The sequence below is a fragment of the Toxotes jaculatrix genome, chromosome 24, assembly GCF_017976425.1.
Source record: "Toxotes jaculatrix isolate fToxJac2 chromosome 24, fToxJac2.pri, whole genome shotgun sequence".
Classification (NCBI taxonomy): domain Eukaryota; kingdom Metazoa; phylum Chordata; class Actinopteri; family Toxotidae; genus Toxotes; species Toxotes jaculatrix.
In genome coordinates, this window is record NC_054417.1 from 10,798,830 (window position 1) to 10,821,207 (window position 22,378).

Here is a 22,378-nt window from a genome sequence, read left to right on the forward strand (position 1 = left end):
TGTTTTCCTACTTTCAAGTGTCTGTGTAACATCAAGTGTTTTGTGTGTGTGGTCCCTCCCCTCCCCCCCCCCGTGTAGGCCTATGCTAAGAAGTCTGCTCTGAAAGGTGGCCTAGATAAGACCATGGCTCTGAGGAAGGAGATGCAGGAGATGCAGGAGTGGATCAACCAGGCAGAGGAAGACTACCTGGAGAGAGACTTCACATATAAGACCCCCGAAGAGCTACGCAAAGCTGTGGAGGAGCTCAAGGTGTGTGGTGGTGGTGGTGGTGGTGGATGATCTCAGACTGTGCACAAGTGCAAAATAGAGAAAGAGAGGAAGACATAGACAGGCAGAGACCGATGGATGATGAAATGAGGGACCGTATGAAAATGATTGGGATGGGGAAGGCTGAATGTTTAATTACAGTATTGTTTAACTGAAATATTTGGACAGCACCCTCTGCACATATTTCAGAATAGTATAATAGTAACGAGCTGGTGCAACTTTTTAATATCAGAATATAAAGCCCTTGAGATGCGCCATCAAGGGAATGCTAACTTTAACCATTAGTAACTAACTGAAGCATAATGGCATGAACAATTTAAGACGATGTATCCCAACTTAAGCATTTAAATATCTTAGTAGAATATTAACCATAATGTTGTGTTTGGGACCCTGGGCCCTATTTAACAGCTCATAAAACACGCTTAACGTTTTTTTAATCACCTTGATGCTCCATGAATTAGCCTAACTGTATGAAAACTGTAATACAGGATTGTTTATTGATGACATGTTTGAGAACAAAGTAATGACTGGGCAGAATGTGTTGGTATTTGAGTTTAATTATTTGTTTAATCTGATACTTTAAAATGAATGTGTTCCCAACAAAAACAGCTTTGACCCTGCTTTAACTCCAATGCTTTGCTGATACGTTAAATTACGCTGATGATTTTCTTCAGTGACATTAATGACATTTTAATCAACGCCAGAAAGTCTAACTTTATTTGTGTCCTAAAGGCTGTGTGTATACTACAGTGGCTGCTCATTCTCAGGTCATCTCAGTAAAAATCTGCTCAGATTTCCCTGAAATCTTGGCTTATTCTGTAAAAATCACGTTTGCCTTCTTTGTCTCCGGAGTCTTTCACAGTCAAAAGCCCAGGTCTGACTGACATGGTGCAGCTGCTGCTGCTATTCTTTCTCTTTCCTCTGTCACTGTTTTGATCCTGGTTAATTCCAGGTCAATAATGCCCCTGTCTGCCTGCCTCTCTTTTCATTGTTGACGCTGAAAACCAGCTCCCTTTCTTTCTTCCCCTCTCTATCCTCTCACAGCTTTGTGTCCCCCCCCCCCCCGCAACCCTCATTTCCTCCATTCCCCAAGTTCATATCAAATTGCATTGATTCTCCTATCCACCACCGTACTTTTTTTTTAGGTCTCATAACGTCTCTGCGATGTATTTGTTATGTAAATTTATGGCACTATTTGCTTTGTGATATACCCAAAAAGCCTTGGCAGTATCAATTCCCTTTCCATTCACCCCTCCTCCCAAAAAAAAGTTTACTTGAGAGTCACGTTGAAAATTAAAAATTGATTTCACTCTGCTTGCTCTCGCTAATCTCCCCCCCCCCCCCTCCTTCTCCCTCCGTTCACCTCCTCTTCCTCTCCCCTGCTCCCTCTTTCTGCTCCAAGCTTAGAGGAAACTCCATTTGTGCATCTGTTCACTCGTTTATTTTCTTAATCCCTCTTTCACCTTCTCCCTCCCCTTTCTCCCTTGCTGGGAAAGTATTAGCTACACTCCTTCATTCATTGATTCGTTGGCTTACTTGTTCACTCGGTCTCTTCACACTCGTGTGGCTTTGTCAACTAGATACATTGATTCATTTGTTCATGCATCCATCCCTGCATCCATTAAACCCTCCCTCTCTCTCTCCCTGTCTTCCTGGCTTCCTTCCTTCTCTTGCTTTTTATCTGTTGCCATCTGTCTCTCTTTTCTTTTACTATTGAGTTGACTTTGAAGACTTTTGTTCATATAACAAGACCTGTTAATGCGGACAAACTATAAGTCCTTTCCATAAAAGTGCGGTGCCATCTCCTTAACATTTCTATCTCTTTGCCTCTCTGTCAGAGGGCCCAGGAAGAGGTCCACTCCAAGGAGCTGAAGGTGAAACTCCTCACGGACAGTGTGAACAGTTTCATTGCCAAAGCCCCGCCCACAGCCCACGATGCCTTGCGCTCAGAGCTGGACGTGCTGACAGCCAATTACCAGCGCCTATGTAGCCGCCTTGATGGGAAATGTAAAACGCTGGAGGTATGATTTTCAGCTTTCTGTGTTCTCTGTCTCTGTCATAACATGTGAGGTAAAGGTATCAGTTGAACTTTAATTTTAAATTAAGGCAGCCAGTACAATCACTGCAGCCAGACAGAGGTAATGGATGACATGCTGATATGATGCCTAGCACCAATGCTGAATACGGGAATATGAAACTGTACAAGAAGAAGACTTGAGATGGAACTTTGAGCTGTTTGCTGCCACCTGTCCTTAGTTTAAAGTGTCTTTTTTCCTCACCTCACCTCACCTGACCCTTTTCCTTCCACCTTCTTTGTCCTCTCTTGGTGGGAGTCTCATCCGTGTCTTCCCACTCTCCTCTCTGCCTCATTTTCCTGAGAAATAATTACCTCTGCATCTTGGTATTGTTGGTAATTCAACTTGATGGTTGAAGTACTCTCTCTCCCACTGTTTGTCTCTTTTTTTTCTGCTCTCTGTCTTTCTTCCATCTAACCCACAAAATGTCAAAACGGTCAGTGAGCATCATCCGTCTATCTCGTCCTTTTCGGTGCTTCCTGGTGATTTGGTGTGTATGTTTGTGTGCTTCGCAGGAGGTGTGGGCGTGCTGGTGTGAGTTGCTTTCCTACCTGGAGCAGGAGAATGCCTTCCTGGACCAGCTGGAGCAGAAACTGGACGAGACGGAAAACCTGCAAGGAGGAGCGGAGGAGCTGCAGGAGGCGCTGGATGTGAGTATGAAGCGGAGGAGAGGGCACACACCTCGACACAGGTGGACATGACACGCTCTGAGACAAGACAGAGGACACAAACATGAGAGAAATAAGCTAGATAAATAAATGTTTCAGCTGTTACAGAACAAAATGGATTCAAAGAAGCAGACCGATGTTGGTCAGAAAGCAGTCCATAAAGTTATTATTCAGCATTTTACCATACACCAGTATGAAAGACATTATATTAACCAGCACCTGATAGTAGGAGGAGGAGATAGTAAAGACGGGTTCATTATATAGGCCTCTCTGATGATGCTCATGTTATATAAGACAAGTCTCACACAGAGAAGGTATTAAAAAATGGAAACTGAATGGATTTTACACTGCTTCTTACAATATGAGAAACTAATGTGAAAGACTTATGTGCTAACTCTAACACATTCATTTCCTTAAACTGCTTCTGCTTATTGCTTGATTTTACACCCAGGAATTTAGTGCAATACAAAAAGCCTGAAGCCTCCAAACCAGGATGTATTCTCTCATTTAAGTTAAGAACAGAACAACTAAAAAATGCACACCACTGCCCACTCAGCTGTGTTTCACTCTGCTAAATGGCCTGTTCACACCAGCCAAACAGACCTTTTTTTGATTATTTCAGAACATGTGAAAAGCTGTCAAGCTCCAAGGTCAGACGAGCAGAGGCCAACAGACCTAAACACTTTTATCCAACATAATTTTCAATAAACTTCTCTTACCGTCTCTTATCTCTTATCTTCGTGCTTGTGTACAGAGCCTGGAGGTCCTTTTGCGTCACCCGGAGGACAACAGGAACCAGATTCGAGAGCTGGCCCAGACGCTGATGGACGGAGGTGTTCTTGATGAACTTATACAGCAGAAACTAGACGCTTTCAACATACGATGGGATGAACTTATGGCGAGGGTAAGATATACACACGCATGCGGGCAGGGCGTGTAAATGCACACTGTGAGGGAAACATGGTACAGACAAATTTCAGTGTGCATCATCGGAACTAGTCCTCAGGGAGCTATAACTTTTTTGATTCGATAAACATTCCAGGTGCAGGATATAATTTCACTCATGCTCTGCTGCAGTACGGTTTTTTATTTCACTTTAATATGATTTTAGTCCCGAGTGCAGTTTGTATCACTTACCCAAATCCAGCTTGCTGGAAACCAGGTCTTCAGAGTGTGGGGCACAGCTCCCAAAAGGGGGAGTTGAAGGGGGAGGGGCGTGTAAAGGGAGAGATGTGAGTCACAGTTACTGCATTCGTCATGATTTGTCCCAGCTCCCTTGCGGTGATCTGGTGATCACTGGTGATCTGACACCTTGACACCCTGTAAGCTCCTTCTGGCAGAGTTTCCAACATCTGCAAACTGTCCAGAAAGCAGCTGCACATCTGGTCTTAAACCAGCCAGAAACATCCCACCACTGTGCTCATCTCTTCTCTCCCCCTGGCTCTGCAAGCAATACTCCTAAATAACTTTATAAAAATAAAAGAAGACTACAGTTTGAAATTAGACTGTTTATAAGTTTAAAGGATAAAACTGGAGATGCTGCTGTTCAAAGCCTGATGGATCGTAGTATTCCTCTGCACCATAGAGCTCCATTATAGTCCAGAAACTATTAAAAACACATCATGGAGCCACACTGTTGGATGAAATGTTCCATAATAACCACGAGCACACACGCTGCAGTTTATTTTGACCCAGTCCCACACACACACGCCACACACACACCGTCCTGCTGCTCCAAATACTCACCAGAGCACCGAGTGTGGATGCTGGAAGTAGTCTCCCAACAAATGCACCCTTTCCTCCTGCTTGAGTAACATTTGATACAAACTAAAGTGACCATGAAACTATACTTGTGAGGTGTTTTTATAAATGTCCGTCTTCATTATGAAGCAATGGGCCTGGAATTGATAGCCACATATAAGAGAGGTCAGACAGCAAACAGAGGTATAATTTTTAGGCTGTTAACAGTAAAGAATAGTAAATGACATTATGTCCCAATTTTTCTGCTGAAATTGAAAGTGATGGTAAATCTGAATAGCCATTCATTAAAATGCTGCTGTAGCAATTAATGTGACAGATTCACAAAAAAATGGATTTTTCATTAAAAATCCTTTTCAGTGACTTTAAAGCTGAATTCTGTTCACTTCATGTTCTTGCTGCACCAAGGACGTCCCAGATTGTATTTGAAGGTATCCGTTCCGAAACAAAAATCATTAACTACCAATGAAAAACATTTTGGACTGGTACGGTACATTCTTAAAGATGAAGAAGCACTTTAATTTGTTTTAATATCTCTCAGCTTCTTCATTAAACACTGTTCATCGCTTCACACTGAGGTTATTTCATTCTTAACAAACCTCACCTTTTGTGCTCCTGTGAGATTAAAGAGCTCGGTTACCTGGGGATTTAACCTGTGATATCATGAAGAGGTGCTCCACGAGATCATGAAGATCTGCCATTGTCGGTGGCAGCGATACATTCTCAGCCTCTTGTGGTGAACCTCACTGACAGATTAGACACACACACACACACACACACACTCAGAGGCACACTCATTGCCCACTGGGTTGATCCTCCCTCACAGCAGAGCCAGATTAATGTTCTTCTTGCAGTCTGATAAGCCTCCCTTTGTTTGTCGACCCATCGGAGACAGCGAGTGTGTGTGTGTGTGTGCGCATGTGACACAGTCTTTTGTCTCAGACGTTGTATATATTTTGGGGAGGAAGTGTCATTGTGTGTGTATTGCCTGTGCATGTGTGTTTGAAACCATTACAAAGGCTGGTGGTCCTTTTTGTTCTGGTGTGTATGTCAGCATGTATGCTTGCGAGGTGAGGCCGGGCGGCTCTGAGCCCTATTTGTTTGTCATCTATGAAGAAGACGAGGAGCTCAGAGACGGGCAGAGAGTGTTTGTGAGTATCTCTGGAAAGACAGATGGAGGAGCAGAAGCATACAGAGACCAAGATGTTGCCTTAATGTTTTTTTCCCCTTGTTTTTGACCACAGGGGACTTTGTTCAGGGAATCCTTTTTTTTTGCTGTTAATTCTTCTTTTACTAACTTGATCAGTGCTGTTTAAAGAACAAGTTGTTAAATCTCTGGGTTAGTTTCGGAGCCAGTTTTCAACCTTCCCAGGGACTGCACATCAAAACTGGACATTTCCAACAGGAATTCTAACAAATGATTGAGGTTCAAAATTTTTCACATCCTAGATAGCAAAGCTAACATGCAGTGAAGTCCTCTTTTAATAGTTAAAATTACAACCCCCTAAAGGTACTCTTAATATGTAATATCCAAATTACATTTTAAATTTGGTTTTGTAGAGCTAATGTTAGAAACTTCAAAAACAGAGAACCCAATTTCCACATTAAAGAGACTGTGACTACTAACAGATGTTAACTGATAATCCAAAGTTTTACAAACAATACTGTAACAACACACTTGTTCTTGCTCTTCAGGTGTCTTTTTTTCCTCCGTAGTTAGTTTTACTCTTTTTTTTCCCTGGACCTCTCTGTCAGCGTCTGAGCATAGAATTTCCACTTCATAGCACAGAGTTAGCATTAGATCACTAAAATGTTACCTAACTTGCTAAAAACCTGACTTTTCCTCTCATCTAAGCTAAGCTATGTGTTAAAGAAGCTATACGTTGAGGCGACATGGTAAAGAGGCAGAACTTGATTAGTCCTCCGCTGTACATTCTGAACCCTGCAGAACCATTTTAGAGAGTGACTGTGGAGACAAAGCTTTTCTTTTTTTAGATAATGGCCATTAATTCATTTACTAAACATAACTACACAGACTGCTAATAGCTTGTCAGATAATGGTGGATAATAAAAATCAGAACTTTATAATACTAAATTCACAGTTTGGCTAAATCTGGATCATTTTAATTGACATCATAATGATGTCAATTAATGTGCACTGTTGCTGGCTAATAAAGTATAAATGAGTTTTTTACAAACAATTAGTCTAAACAACTGTTGAAAGGAAAAACAAACTAAAACAATTCAACTCTGCCAAAAGCAGCTTGTACTGCAGACAGATATGTTGACTGGTTTAACACAACTCCACAGGCAACTTTAATCAAAAGCACTTGACATAAAATCTATTTCTTACTTCTTATCTAAAGAAAAATATAATAATATTAAGTCAAATAGCTTAATGTCAAGACAGTTCTGAGGGGTTCAGGGGTCCAAGCAAGTTCAGATGCAGTAAAATAAGTTTATAATTTCATTATAGCAGTGTCCTACTTTAAATCTCATGTTGAAATAAATCCAGCCGGCAAAAAAAAAAAAAAAAAAAAAAAAAATTCACATCCCTGCCTGCACGTCTTCAGATCAGAGAGGCATGTTTGCCATTTTAATTTCAGCTTCTTGTAACGGCTGAAAACCAATAAGAGGAAGTGTGGATGTGGAGAACGCTGCTCTTGCTTTGCCGATGGCGCTTCCAACAAAAAGCAGTTAAGCAAACACTGATCCTCTGTCTGTCTTGTTCACAATCACCGTAATGGCTGCCGCGAATGTGCGTGTGTGAGAGAAATAAGTAATAAGGGAAAAGAGAGTGTTTAATGAGAATATGTATTCATGAGCCGACAATTGCCAGGGAAATGGAGTACATGGCCACGGGGAAGGTTGTTATCAGTGTTGTCTAAATATTTAATCTCACTTAAGTTCTCATTTCATACCTTATAAACTAAGACACGAGAGCAGGACGGGACAAGACATTCTAAGATACATCCACTGGTAACTTCAGGAATACGATGAATGTGTGTGTGAGAAAGAGAGAGAGCGTGTGACGCAAGGGTTAGACAGGCTCAGGGCTATACTTAGTCATTATCCTTTTGTATGGGATTAGCATGCTTACTTGTAACCATATATACGCTCTCTCTGTGTCTCTTCACACATACGAGCTCACGCGGGTTTATGATGCAGTTGGTGCGTTTGCTAGTTAATCTTGCAGGCAGTCACCGGGGGGGAAAGGAAGATAGGAAACAGCTCAGCACCTGATGCTTTGCTGACAACAGGCGCCGCAAGATCTTTACTGGTGGTTACTGGTGATTTTTAGTGACAACGGCGGCCTTGATGTGGTCGGTCACACAGAGGCGAAATGAGAGAGAAACCCCGGAGTTCATCCCTCAAGAGGGTACACGCAGAGGGAGTGTGTGTGTGTCGGGGGGGTGTTTGTGTACATGTAGTTCTTCCTTTTGTAGGTGCTTCTTTTTGTCTGTGTGTTTATGTCTAGGTATAAGTACATGAATTGTTTGTGTATTGAAGTCATGGTGACCAGCACAGCTTCATTTTTGAAGGATAAAGGCTCAATGAATTCATCTTTAGAGTATACTGTTAGCAGCCAAGCTAACAAGCTTGCTAACTGTCAGTTTGCGAGCTTGTTAGCTTGACAAGCTTTTTTCCAACTTCAGTAAAACTCTGAAGGCAATAAAATAATGTACTGGCCATGTCAGTAGTCACCACAACATATTTTGCTACAACACATGAATTAATGCTGGAAATATTCTAAATTTTTCCTATTGTCAAAAAACAATGTTAGCCCATCATTCTTTACCGTGTAAGGGAATTGCTGTTATTTATTTGAGCTGGGAAAGCTGAATGTAGGAATGCACATCTACTGATGCGTTTCTCACAGCCTGCTTCCTGCATTTATAGCCTACTTTATGTATCCTCCTGTGTATTTTTTAACAAGGTGTAATGTGCTTCCTGTTTCCCCAGGCGGTGCTCAGGCAGAAGGAGCTGGAGAAAAGCGTCCAGTGGGCCCAGGAGAATGACAAGACACTGAAGCAGATCCAGGAGTCGCTGGCTAACACGGACCGTCACCTCAGTGCATACCTGACCGACCACATCGACGCCCAGCAAATACCGCAGGAGGCTCAGGTAGCGTCAGTGTGGATTTGTCTGTGTTTTCGGGAATTTCCGGAAACAAAGATGGGTCGTTATAGCTTAACAGTTATCTGCTACTCTTCCTTTATCAGTTGACAAACATATTTGAAAATGAAGTTGCCAATTTACCATCAGCAAAAGCAGATTGCTGTTGAAACATTGTCAAGTCTTTGTCAGATTTATCATTAACAGAGACATCTGGTTGGACAGGCAGAGAAAAAAGAAAGACAGGAGAGTGGAAATACACTTGCAATAAAAATACAGATTCTCCCTTTGCATGTGCACACGCAAAGGGACCCAGGAGAGAACGGCAAATGCTCTTTTTCTCTTTGTGGTTCTAATTAAGTCTGGAGCTGCTTTAGACGGGACAGCAGGAGCACACACACACACACACACACACTCACTCTGCCTCCATGTTTTATCTCCTCCTCTAATGTCTGCTCCCTCTACATACCTACTTGTCCCTCTTTGTTTTTCTCTTTGACTCACTTTGCAGACAAATCAGACAACAGATTGTGAGATAGTGGCCTGCAATGATATAATGAATGACATGCGAGAGAGAGAGAGAGAGAGAGAGAGAGGGTGTGTGTGTAAGTGGAGAAGGGATGGAGAGATTAACTCCACGTGTGCTGTAGACCACCAGTGTACAGGATGACATTTCTCTCTCTCTCTCTCCCTCACACACACACACACACAGAGGAGGATGAGAGAATGATTGGATTGGAGGGCTGTGGATGAGCATTTGTGATTACTGGGCACTTGGTATTTAAAAAGAGAGAGGGGTGACAAAGATCATATGCATGTGTGTGTGTATGAGGGGAGGGGGGTGTTGCACCTTCTTAAAGCTTTTGAGTGCCTTCTGTTCTTTCCTTGATCCCTCTTGCCCCCTTGTGGTCAACTGAGGGAGATACATTATCAATCCATTTAATGGATCTGTTCTTTATGAATATTAATTCTTCATTTTTATTCACTTTAGTCAAATTTTTGGTTGTCATTCATAAGACTAATTTGCCTTAAACTGATGTTTTACATTCATTTGTCTTTTATTCCTAATTTGGCATTTGTTTAAAAATACGTGTTACACGTGTATGTGTGTGTGTAACAGAAAATCCAGACAGAGCTGAGTGGCCATGATGCGACCCTGGAAGACATGAGGACGAAGAACCAGGACAAAGAGAAATCCCAGAGGCTCATGGGACAGATAGACCTTACCCAGGTATTTTTTTTTTCTAATATGTTTTAAAAAGTAAAAAAAAAAGAGGGAGCTGTGACGCTCAAAGAGATTTACGGACGCTCAACTGGATCTCTCCCAGTGGGAGGCGGATGTTCTGTTTTGGAAATACCACACATGTCACAGATCCCTGTAATTGTCAGAGGATATTTCTCACACCGTGTGCACCACGTACAGATCGTCTCCTCACATGTTCACATGTCTCTTTGCCTTTCCGTAGAAAATGCTGGCAGACGTGTGGACGAAGTTCCGGCTCTTCCAGAAACCGGCCAACTTCGACGCTCGGCTGTCCGAGTGTGAGCGCGTGCTGGCTGGTGTCAAAAGTCAGGTGGGGGTGCTGGACATCCGCAGTGTGGAGCAGGACGTGGTGCAGTCGCAGCTGGAACAGTGCATGGTGGGTAACCTCATCACACTGGCCGATAGGTTCATAAATAGATGGATAGATCTTACATTAAGCTCCTGCTGTCTGTGTCTAACAGAAGTTGTACAAGGTGCTGAGTGAAGTGAAGGGGGAGGTGGAGACGGTGATAAAAACAGGCAGGCAGATTGTCCAGAGGCAGCAGACCGAGCAGCCCAAAGAGCTGGACGACAGAGTGACCGCCCTGAAACTGCTCTACAACCAGCTGGGATCACAGGTGAGAACAAACACACACACACACACAAACATGCATAATCATACGAGTCAGATTCAGAGATGGATTTACTTGATCCATTTTACGTGTGCGCTTTAAGGTAACCGAGAGCAAACTGGAGCTGGAGAAGAGTCTGAAGTTGTCGAGGAAGCTGCGTAAGGAGCTGAACGGGCTGACGGAGTGGCTGGCTGCAACTGACGCTGAGCTGACCAGGCGCTCTGCTGTGGACGGTATGCCCAGTGACCTGGAGGCTGAGGTGGCGTGGGCACAGGTATGACGCACACAGGGCACAGGTAGGACAGAGTGACATCCTGCAGGCTTAGAAGTTTAAGATGCTGGTGTGTAATAGCAGCGTTCCTAGTTTGAATCCTGCTGAGGACCTTTGCCGTCATTTCCTATCACCTCTAAACCATGTGCCATTGAAATGAACCAAAAAAAGAGAAAGCATCACACTTCCCCCTCTTCTAAAATAAAATGCCAGTGTGTGCACTCGTCAAGAAAACGCATCACATCCCAAACATTACTACTGGCGTTTTTATATTCAGTACACCTCACCAACAATTATGGGAGATATATTATTCACTCCTCTACCTGGAAACAGTTCAGCCAACCTGCAGATGCAGAGCTGCCTCACACTGGATTCCTATGACAGCCTATATTATTCTCATGTTACACCTGCAAGATGGTCTCACACCTTTTTTCATCATGTGTGATGTGAAAATAACACTTTTCCTGTGTGTATGTTTGTCTTTTTTTTGTTGAATTGCATTCAACTTCACTATGTTTGTCCGTTTCCTGAAATTGATCTTAATGCGTTTTCTCTGTACCTGTGAAGCACCTTGTAGCTCTGTTTTGAAAGGCACTTTCTTCCCCTCCCCTCTCCTCTTTTGTCTTATCCTCTCAGTCCATCCACGGGGAGACCGAGAGGCGGCAGCCTCAGCTGCAGGCCGTGGTGGATCTCGCCGAGGCCCTCAAGGCCGTGCTGCGGGGCCACGGGGGCCTGGTGGATGACAAAGTCAGTCTGCTGCACTGCAACTGGATCGCAGTCACATCCAGGGCAGAGGAATGGCTCAACCTGCTGCTGGTCAGGGAAAGCGAATTAAAAGCCTTTTTGATACCGTATTCATTTGTCTCTACCTACCTCTTTCTCCTGTCTGTGCTAAAATTATATCAAAGTCTTTAAAAATAACACATCTGTCACTGTTTGCACCCTCAAGAAAGTCTCTCCCTCTCTCTCTCTCTCTCTCTCTCTCTCTCTCTCTCTCTCTCTCTCTCTCTCTCTCTCTTTCTCAGGACTACCAGCGGCAGATGCAGAAGTTAGATGGAGAGATTGAGGAAGTGAACGGGTGGATCGACGGAGCGGAGAAAAAGATGGACGAACTGGACAGACAGGGACCTAACGACGCTGTGCTGAAGGTTATAATGTTTATGCACTGCTGCGTGTCATCTGTATCTTATGGATGTCTTCGTGTTTTTTTTTTCTCCACTAAAATCTCAAAGGCTATTTATAGATTAGATGTGAGGGCTTTCGGTCCATTAGGAAAAGAAATTTATTTGAAAATCCAGATATTATCCTCAAGTGTGCTCTCTTGTTATTAGCTGTGGAGTCAGAGTGATATATCATCAGCACACACTTATCTTTAGTTAGTGCCTGTGGGAGGCAGTGAGTGTTCACTCTACAGTCTTGTTATGGGGCTGATTGCCTTTTAATTCAGTGGTAGACAGTGAATACAAAATATCCACTTTGACTGAACACAGCACTTTTTTTCTTTGCAAATTTCCTTATAGAAAGAAAACTTTAAATACAGTGTGAGGCATGTTTTGTTAAATTTTTATCTATTCACTTATTATACATATTTCTATGTGACTTTGTGAGGCCCATTTTCCAGATCAGGTGCAGCTTTGAATGCCTCCAGGAGAGACAGCTTCTCTCACTGACTGTGTGTTTGTATCCTGCAGGTGTTACGTGCAGAGCTGGAGATGACGAGGGGTAAGATGGAGGAGGTGAGGGCTTTAGCCCAGGAACTCATGTCCACCAGGGGGGAGAACTGCCAGGCCCAGGTCGGACCCAAAGTGGAGCAGCTCAACCAGAGATTTGACACCATCGCTCAACGCATCGCCTCTGGACTGGTAGGGACGAGGGACAGTTTTCCCTCTGAATACTATTATTTTGAAACTCATCAAACAGCAATAACACACACAGTCTGAGATGGCATTAAAATGTCAGTTGTTCTTTTGGCTTGTAAACAGCTTGAGCGTTAAATTGAATCTTTTCTATTTCATCTTTCTTGCTAAATACTATAATCCAAGCTATCTCCATAAATTTGCTTCAGACTCTCTCCAGACTCCAAACTCACTAAATTTACTTCAAACTCTGACTGAACAGACTCCAAACTCTCCCTAAATTTACTTCAAAGTCTCACTAAATAGACTTCAGAACCTCTTGCTAAATGTACTTTAAACCCTCATTTAAAAGACTTCAAACTCTCACACTAAATTTACTTCAAACTCGCACTAAATCTGCTCCAACCTCTTCGACTAAATTTACTTTCAACTGGCCGTTAATGATCTTCCTTTCATTGTGTGTGTCTGTGTGCATGTGCTGCGGACATATGTGTGTGTGTGTGCACGCGGCAGACGGCAGCATCAGCCAAGGAGCTGGAGCAGTACCACAGTGAAGCACAGATCTGGCTGGAGCTCCTGGAGGAAGAAGTCAAACAGGGAGAAAACCTCAAGGAGGAGGACTTCCAGGAGGATAAGGTTTCATAAACACACACACAACAAGAGGATAATCACAACTGTTTTGACTTCCTTGTATATTATGTGTGCATTTACGAACAATGTGTGTGTCTGTGTAGGACTGTGAGGAAGGTGCAGTGAAGGAGTTACTGTTGAAAGGAGAGAACCTGCAGAAGAGGGTCCCGGATCAAGATAAGAGGGAACAAATCAGACTTAAACAGGACCAGCTCAACAGCAAGTACAACACCGTCAAGGTAATTTACACACATCACCACAGTGAGACAGACAAGTGAAGCGAGAAAGGTAAATAAGTGTTTTCATACTTAAAGCTGGAAGCTTTTCATCCTAACAGAGGAGAAATCATGGTCTGGAGACTGGCTAGGACTCAGATGCTTTATTTCTTTGTCTGTCTGTCTCAAGCATGTCTGTTAAACACATATGCTTCTATTTTAATAAACCCTGCTGTCTGTGCAGACTGCCTGACAGCTTCCATTTGTGCTAGACACTGTGACCCAAAGTGTATCGTAAGTGCTGCCAAAACAGACAAGACATTGTGTTATATTTAACAGAGTTTCTGGAAAGTACAAACAGTCCACCAGACCCAAATGTAGCTCATAAGTACTCACTGGGTCATCAGAACTGAGCCCAAAGAAAACTGAGGAAGTTAAATTATTCATCAGTCTATTGATTGATTTTGTGCTTATCAGGGTCTGGGTCACTTTGGCAGCAGGGAAGCAAAGGTAGCCCGTGTGTCTGCCTCTCTTAGTCATATCGTCCAGCTCCTCTGGGATCCCTTAGCCTGGGGTCAGCACCCCAAGCCCGCTTCTTTCCTGTGCCACCCAGTTGTTATCACACCTGATCCTTACGTCTAGACTTACAAGTGGTGAGGCCACAAGGCAGTAACCTCATGTCCACTCTTGTTGTTTGTGGTTTCTTTTTTTCAGTCCATGACTTTGCATTGATTGTTTTGTTTTTAAGTGTGTGTGTATGCACTTTGCATACATGTTAAGGCTGTATTATGAGTGTATGTATGTAATTGTTTGTGTGTGTGTAGGACCTACGTGTACTGAGGAACAGGAAAGCACTGGCTATCGCTCCCCAGTGGTACCAGTACAGGAGAAAGTCACATGATCTGCTGGCCTGGCTGGATGACATCCAACGCAGTGTGGACCAACTGCCTGACCCCCCTGAGGGAGAGAGGGTCAAGGTGATGAGACACATACACAACACATACATAGAATTAAGAATAAAATCTTAACATTTTTCTTCTTTTTTTCTCACACAAAAAAAAAAAAATCCCCATAAAGCTTGATGTCCAGCCTGGGCTGCTGTTTATCTGTCTTCCTCATCACCCAGCTTTTTCATCTCACACTGTGTATCTTTAATCTGTTCTCATCCTACATTTTCCTGGTACATGTGAATCATTTTCTTTCCTTTGTTTCTTACTTCTCCTCGTCTCCTTTGGGACAAATGGGTGGTGTCAAGGCTTTTGTGATGTTATTCACTTGGGGAAAAGGACTTTCTGAATAATTGTTCCAGGAAATCTATCATCATATCTATTTCCAGAAATAACTGCAGTTCAGTTCTTGTCCCTGGTAGAAGGCTGCAGCTTTTATCCATTTTTTTCTAATAGTCCCAGAGTTGGGGAAAAAGAAGCTAATTAAACTGTGTTGTGTGCAGCATCTTAACATCAGTAAATGATTCCTGAATTATCTTTGAGCCAGCAGTATAATTAATATTTATTATACCTGATGTCAGCTGATGTACACAATGTTCTCAGTCTATTTAAGTGTATGTTTCACTAAGCTCAAAAACAGAGTGATTCGCTGCAGCTTTAGCTAGCACAGTTTTTCATTAAAGCAGTGACTAAAAACATCTGTACATATACAGATATTACCAACATTATTTAGCTAGTTTGCTGATTTAATGGCTCATCTTTCCTGTGCTACTGTTAGGTTTTCATATTTATCATTGAATTACATCACTTGAATTTTCTAACAACTTGAAATTGAGTTGTTGAACCTCTTGAAATATTTCAGAGGGGAATTCAGACCAGAGATGATCATAGATGCTTTTCAGAGTAAAATATTCAGTTTCATATTTAAAGTTTAATGCTAAATGTTCAGTGATAATTGAATTTCAAACCAAAGTAATAATTTGTTTAAAAGATTAAAATCTTTACAGCCTTTCTAAGAACAAACAATATAATAAGAGCATCATAATCCAATAAAAATATGACTTACACTGATGTTAATGCTACATGTTTTGGAAAAGGTTTGATGGAGAAGCCCTGGACTCCGCCTTTTCTCCCTCTCCCATCCTGACTGTGTGTGTTTGTCTTTCACTTTCAGATGATCACTATGACATTTCGCTAAGCGGACACCTCTTGCGCTCGCCTCTTGCGACTCACCTGTCTTTGCCGCAACTGAGATTTCACACTGCCTGTCTTTCTGTCTGTCTGTCTGTCCATCTCTCTGTCTGTCTGACTCTCCATTCATGCAGTTCTCTGCTTCTTTTCACCTCCACGCTCCCCTCCGGCCACACATAGCACTTATCCTCTGTACCAGCCAGTGATTGTACTCCTTCTCTATATAAATAAAGTCTTAAGGCAGTGTGTGCCTCCCAATTACAGCACTTTCTCATTTTATATGGATTATTTAAATGGAGCTACATACAATATCAATATACAATATGGATTCCATGTGTATGCTTATGTTTGACACTGATATCTTGTCCCTTATATATGTTGTGTCTTTGTTGGGGTGTGTGCTAATGAGGAAATGAATGTGTTTTATTATTTTTAGTATGTATTAGTTGTCCCTGTGTGTGTGTGTGTATGTATGTATGTATGTATGTGTGCGTGCGTGTGTTGGAGCACATCCCCATGCCTCTCTGTGCTTAATGACCCCCCCCCCCCCCCTATACCCCACCCCACCACTCCTTGGGCTCAGCCAATAGCAAGTGACCACCTGGTTGATTTCGTCCAATAGGAAATTGGCTCAGAGTTCGACAAGAAGAAGGAGGAGCTTAAGGAGGTGCAGGGCTTAGCCAATCAGCTCTCAGAAGCTGGAGCCGCCAATCTAGTGGAGCCCCGCCAACTACAGCTCAACACGCGTTGGGCTGAGGTGGAGGGCAAGTTCATACCCTTCAAAAGACAATGTGTGAGTTTCACTAGGCACGATTTCTATATCTGCAGTACTAACTGAAAATACTACCAACTTGACAAAATACTAACGATCTAAGCTCTAAACCTTTAAAAGACAGTGTGTGAGTCCCTTTAAGTAGTTATAATTATTGTTTTACCAACTAATAGCATGGAACTTGCTTCTAATAACAACTACCTCCCTTCAGGTGTGGTATGCAAGCTGCAGTAGGCTTAATATTCCTGTTCACAACTAATTCTAGCATCCTAAATCCACACACATTAGTGAAAGTTTGGGCTTTAATTACAGGTATACATTTCTAAAGCTGATGTTATTCTATATTTTTCTTATGATCATCAAAGCTCATGAGAAGACCAAAACCAACAGTGACGTCACTCAGTCAGGAGGAAATAGTTCATTTGTTGAGAACTATTTTCAGCAGCGGATTAATACTCTAGTGAAGCATCAGAATGGTGTGTGTGTGTGTGTTGTGTCAAAATAAAACACAGTATATGTGTTCATGGTGACGAAGGTACATGTCACGCAGTTAAACATTGTGGCTCACTGATGTGTTTTTAATAGATGTTGGACAACAGTGGAGCTCTGAGGCACAGAGGAATAAGATATAATCAGGCTCTGGATACACACACACACACAGTAGCTGTTAGTGGAACACACTCATTGTTGGTTTGGATTTGCACATGTGATGTGTGTTAATTATAAGAAAAACAGAGAATATCAACAGACAAAAGGAAATATATAAGTCTTAGCTACAATTCCAAAAGAATGTGTTTTCTTTTAGTTCAAATTATCTTATTTATTTTATTCTAGTAACGTTAAACATTATGGAAACAAGATTGTATCTATTATATGCTCCATTATATCATAAAGTTAGCCCTGTTAGGCCCCCACTGAATTGTAGTTTAGTTTGGAAAAGTTGTGTTAGTTAACCTAAATCAGAATAGCCCTCCGATGAAAATCTGAGTTGCTTTTTTTGTTTTTCTTTGCTGCATTCTCATTTACATGTCGTATGTGTACACATGTGAAGCACTCTCACATGTTTGAATCTCACTGATTGCTCTGTCTGGCTCTGTGTCACCGCATGCCCCCCCCCCCCCCGCCCGGGTCTGCTGACCAATCACATTACACCCTCGCAGTTCCCTGATCTGCCAAACCTTGAAGATGTATGTATCCTGTTAGCCAATCATATGAGTCCACCACACACACTTACACCTCATGATGAACAACTCTTAGACTTGGACAAAATACATATCTGAGCTGTACTCTCACACTTCCACTAATGCATTTCTTTCAAGTGTGATGAGAGGAATCATGAGCACATAATTAGTGTCATTTTCATCTTTATTTGCCAAGAGATCAGAGACTGAACACACTTTTCTCTGCAATGCTCCGCTTCACCATGTACCACAGTAAACCTGGGAGCTGCCCGGGCCACTAAGCTGCTCCACTTGCGTTGTTTAGGCAATTCAGTGCGTTGCTCAAGGACTTTTCAGCAGTAATTGTAAGGAAGAGAGGTGCACTTTATTTCCCATAGGCTCTAAGCTGATGTGGGCTCCCTCAACTTTAGATTACAGCATCAAAACCTATGTCATATATGCACTCGGTGTGTTACCAAGCACATTATGAAAATGTCACAGGAGACTTTATGGATGATATTAAGAGCAGGTGTCCACAAAGCTTCTTCCTGCCCAAAGTGTCCCAAAAGATATGACAAAAACCACGGTTATTCATGATAGGATCAGATTGGACTGTGATGGTGCGATTGGCAGTGGAGTCACCAAAATACCAAACCGGTGCACATGAGGAAAATGTCCTGCTTCGCTTGGCACAAAGCGTCGCTCCTCGCCACACTCCTGGCTGCACGCCAGCAACCAAAATAGATCCCTTCATCTCCTCTCAGTGCCTGAGCAGCAGTTGAGCTATTACAGTATGCAGGACGTGCAGCATACGGTGAAGTCAGGCGCTGAATTGGCTTGTACAATGGTTTTAATACAAAGAAATACAACACAGATATGTATTCAGTCCAAGTCATCTAGAAGAAAGAGAGAGGTAAGCCAAATGATGAGAGTGGGAGACAGAGGTTATTTTCCTGCTCTTTCATGGCTTTAGCCTTTTTTGGCCTGCAGTCACCGAGGGCACATATTCAAGCTCCCAATCAATAAAAGAAAAAAAAACAATCTTTGTATCTGAAGAAGTAATGGCATCAGGCAATTTAAAACACAGCACGTCTCCATCGATTTAGTCTTAAGATGCTGGAAAGGAATCTGTGTTTACTGGCAGGAGTTGAAGATTAGTTCGGGTCTAGACGAAGACATCTGAATAAGACTAGAATAAGTGCTCGGGCCAAACTTCCTGTTGAATGTGAAACTCAAAGTCATTATTGACCCACTGACCTGGGGACTAAATTTAATTTCCATGTTATTGTTTTCATTGCCAACTTCATTCAGTCAGAGGATGCCTTGTATGAGACAAACAGTGTGTTACTTAAAGTCTCTTCCTCTGCGTCATTTGGATCCTCTCTGCTCTCGTGCCTGTGCTCAGTAACACACACTGTAGTCACAATCTCACACACACACAGCAGGTGGGTGTATGTGTGTGTGTACTAAGAGCTGGTATTATTTAGAGCTTTTACTTGTAATGTTAGTCTATAAATTAGAAATAATAAAGCTTGATAATAACAGAAGTTGAAACCCCGTATGACAGAGCTCTCTGTCTGCAGCTAGTTACCTGAGAAATTGGGACATTCAAAACTCTGGACCTTCCATTTCACTTCATAACACACATATATACTTGTCCGATGACGCAGGAATTATTTTTTAATGACTGTGCTCCTGTGTAAGCTGAAGTGAAAGGAGAAATCCACCAATTTTTTACACGTCCAGCTCTGGAGGAGCTTTGCCAAGGAAGAGCCACCAGACAGAGCAGCTCCAAATTCAGTCATCAGTTAGTGAGGGAATCAGCTGGTGTAGCCTTTCCAGTGCACTTCATCCCACCCCATTACAGACATTGTTAGTCACCCTCGGTAAACCCAGAGCTGACTCGTTAACTTAAAACCAGCAGCAATCATTCACTTTCTGTAAGGCTGCCTGAAAATCGAATGTGTGTGTGTGTTTTATTTTTGGATATAGTTAAAAAAGTCCCATTTAAACAGGTAATGTGATCGCCCCGGTGAGGTGAAATGATGATGACAGAGCCATGTGTTAATGTCCCAGCATCTCTGCACTGTGGAGAGTAGCAGCTTCAGTGGTAGAGGCAGCTTCATTTGACATGCAATAGGATAAAATGAAGTTGGCACAAGCCGTGATATGTTGCCTGGTTAGAGAAGCTACAAGCATGTGTCACATACTTGCTTATTTATATATGGAGTCAGTGTTTTTGTCTTTTTCTGACCTGCCTCTCTACTTTGTGTGTTTGTGAACATGTATGTGTTGGTATCTACTCCTTCCTCTGTGTGTGTGGGTGTCCAGGAGTACCTGACAGGGCTGCAGGGGTTGGTGCGTTCTGTGTCAGAGACGGACTTCAAGCTGAACTCTCCTGAATACTGGCCCGCCGCGTATTATAACCTGCCTCAGCAAGAGCACTGCCTGAAGGTCAGCAAGGCTTTAGTGTTTCTGTCTGAAAGCCACAGACGCTGTTTTCTCAGAAAAAAAAAAAAAAAAAGATTATGACCAGTCGACCATCGGGTATTTTAGGGCTTTGTGTGTTTTTAGTGAAATGTATCCAAATACACTTTAGCTGCCTAGCAGCACCACTAAAGCTACTTGTTATAGCTCTTTATCCTTCTGACTCTCATCCCTCTGTCTCTCCTCCACCCTGACCATCACCTTCACACACAAGGAGGTGAAGGGGAGCATTGACAAGCTGCGAGGCCCGGTGGAGGGGGCGCTGGCCCGCAGAGAGGAGATGGTATCGGGGGCACGGCCTCTGGAAGGTCAGAGGATCCAGGAGACTGCCACCCTCCTCAGTACCAACTGGGACAAGCTGAACAAGCTCTACCAGGACAGACTGAAGTAAGGAGGGGGGGCGAAGGGAGAGGGAGGGGCAAAAAAGGATGAATAGGTAGAAGGAGGGATGAAGCTGGAAGAGTTTTCTTAATTTTTTTCTAAAAACATCTTTTCGATAGTCATTATGGATCACTGAGTATGGATTGATGGGTAAAACTGGCAATTTTATCAATTAAATGTACAACAGTATGAATGAAGTGAAGGGGCCTGGGTTCACACTCTCTTTGGTTTCTCTCTGGGGCTTTTCAGGCAAAACAGAGTATCATCTTTGTGTGTTTGTGTGTGTGTGTGTGTGTCCATATCAAGGCGTTGGCAAGACTGCAACTCCAAGTGGCAGAAGTTTGTCTGGGATCAGAAGGCTCTGGAGGAGTGGCTGAATGATGCCGAGAGCACTTTGAAACTGGCTGAGAGTGACCCAGCAGCACACAGACAGCATCTCAGGGTAACGCACACACACACATAACCAGAAACACAAATATGAAGACAGCTTTGTATACACACACACACACACACACACACATGGCTGACTGTACCTGAGTGTTTTCCAGGAGGTGTAATCTTCACCTTAAATCTAATATAAATGATTAAACTTGTGAGGAACTGATCTTCTGTCTCCTGAGGACAGGTGAGCCTCCACCATGAGACTGTGTAAACACAGCAACTAAACAATGAATCTCCCACTTTGTGTGTCTGTGCGTGTGCAGGACCTGACGGAGGCCATACCCCTCCAGGAAGTGGTGTTGGGGAGAGTTAACACTGCAGGAGAGGACATCAGCCAGTTGAGCACACCAGACGATGCCTCGCGGCTCCGAACACAGCTCAAATTACTCAACTCTCGCTGGGTCAACACCTGCCAGCAGCTCAACGAGCACAAGAGGAGGTGTGTGTGTGTGTGTGTGCTGGTCTTTTACAGCCATACCAAACATGTTTGCCTTGCTTTTATGTCTCTGAGTGACATTGTTTTGGAATATTATTCATTTAATTTGTCTGTACACACCTGCTCCTCCACTGAAACACACCTTGGTGTGAAGGTTTTGGAGGATTTCCGGAAGATGTTTTTTTTTTTTAAGCTTAAAAGTGTTTATTATTTATTAAAATGTGTCTGTTATTACTCTGATGTCATTGGACAGTTAGATTTAGGTGTTTTACCTCAGACCAGAAAACCTTTGCCCCTTTCATCTGTGCAAAAATATCTACCACTGTATTCCATTCCAAGGTTGGTATGGATAGATGGAGATAGAGAGGGAGTTGTGGTTATATATTATGTGACTTATCCTACTGAACTTTCAAATGTTCCTCCATAACATTCCTGTCTGTAGAGCATATCTCACCCTCCTTTCCTCCTTTTTGTTCCGTCTTCCTGCAGGTCTGCGGAGGCACGCACAGCAGCTGCAGAGCTGCAGGAGGACATGGGCTCGATGCTGGGCTGGTTGGACAAAGCGGAGGGCGTCCTGGCCATCCCTCTGCAGCCTGCAGAGCCACAGCACATCAGAGACACTCTGAGCAAAGTCCAGGTACCATCAAGACCGAACAGAATCTGTGTGTTTGTTTGCATACCTGTAAGTGTGTGTTGATGGATGGAATTGAATATAGCTGCCACCATAGTGTAAATGAGATGCAGGTTTTTATTATTACACTCCGCTTTGAAAAGCATGTCCTCATACTGGATGTGTGTGGGTGTGTTGGTTAATTTAATTGAGAGAGTGTTA

The 22,378-nt window shown here is 42.8% G+C and overlaps 1 protein-coding gene across 3 annotated transcripts in view; it reads left to right on the top strand.

Moving 5' to 3' along the window:
* The window catches only part of dmd (dystrophin), a 198,804-nt gene that overhangs the window by 129,553 nt on the left and 46,873 nt on the right, over positions 1–22,378 (top strand). For all 3 annotated transcript variants that reach the window (XM_041032423.1, XM_041032420.1, XM_041032421.1), the window contains 21 exons: positions 79–249; positions 2,106–2,288; positions 2,858–2,992; positions 3,765–3,914; positions 8,732–8,893; positions 10,005–10,115; positions 10,351–10,524; positions 10,610–10,765; positions 10,863–11,033; positions 11,667–11,846; positions 12,056–12,178; positions 12,722–12,892; positions 13,400–13,522; positions 13,621–13,755; positions 14,556–14,708; positions 16,492–16,662; positions 20,133–20,255; positions 20,503–20,675; positions 20,976–21,111; positions 21,374–21,549; positions 22,036–22,183. In XM_041032423.1, the coding sequence (XP_040888357.1) occupies positions 79–249; positions 2,106–2,288; positions 2,858–2,992; positions 3,765–3,914; positions 8,732–8,893; positions 10,005–10,115; positions 10,351–10,524; positions 10,610–10,765; positions 10,863–11,033; positions 11,667–11,846; positions 12,056–12,178; positions 12,722–12,892; positions 13,400–13,522; positions 13,621–13,755; positions 14,556–14,708; positions 16,492–16,662; positions 20,133–20,255; positions 20,503–20,675; positions 20,976–21,111; positions 21,374–21,549; positions 22,036–22,183 (3,225 nt within the window). The remainder of the gene's footprint in view (positions 1–78; positions 250–2,105; positions 2,289–2,857; positions 2,993–3,764; positions 3,915–8,731; positions 8,894–10,004; positions 10,116–10,350; positions 10,525–10,609; positions 10,766–10,862; positions 11,034–11,666; positions 11,847–12,055; positions 12,179–12,721; positions 12,893–13,399; positions 13,523–13,620; positions 13,756–14,555; positions 14,709–16,491; positions 16,663–20,132; positions 20,256–20,502; positions 20,676–20,975; positions 21,112–21,373; positions 21,550–22,035; positions 22,184–22,378) is intronic.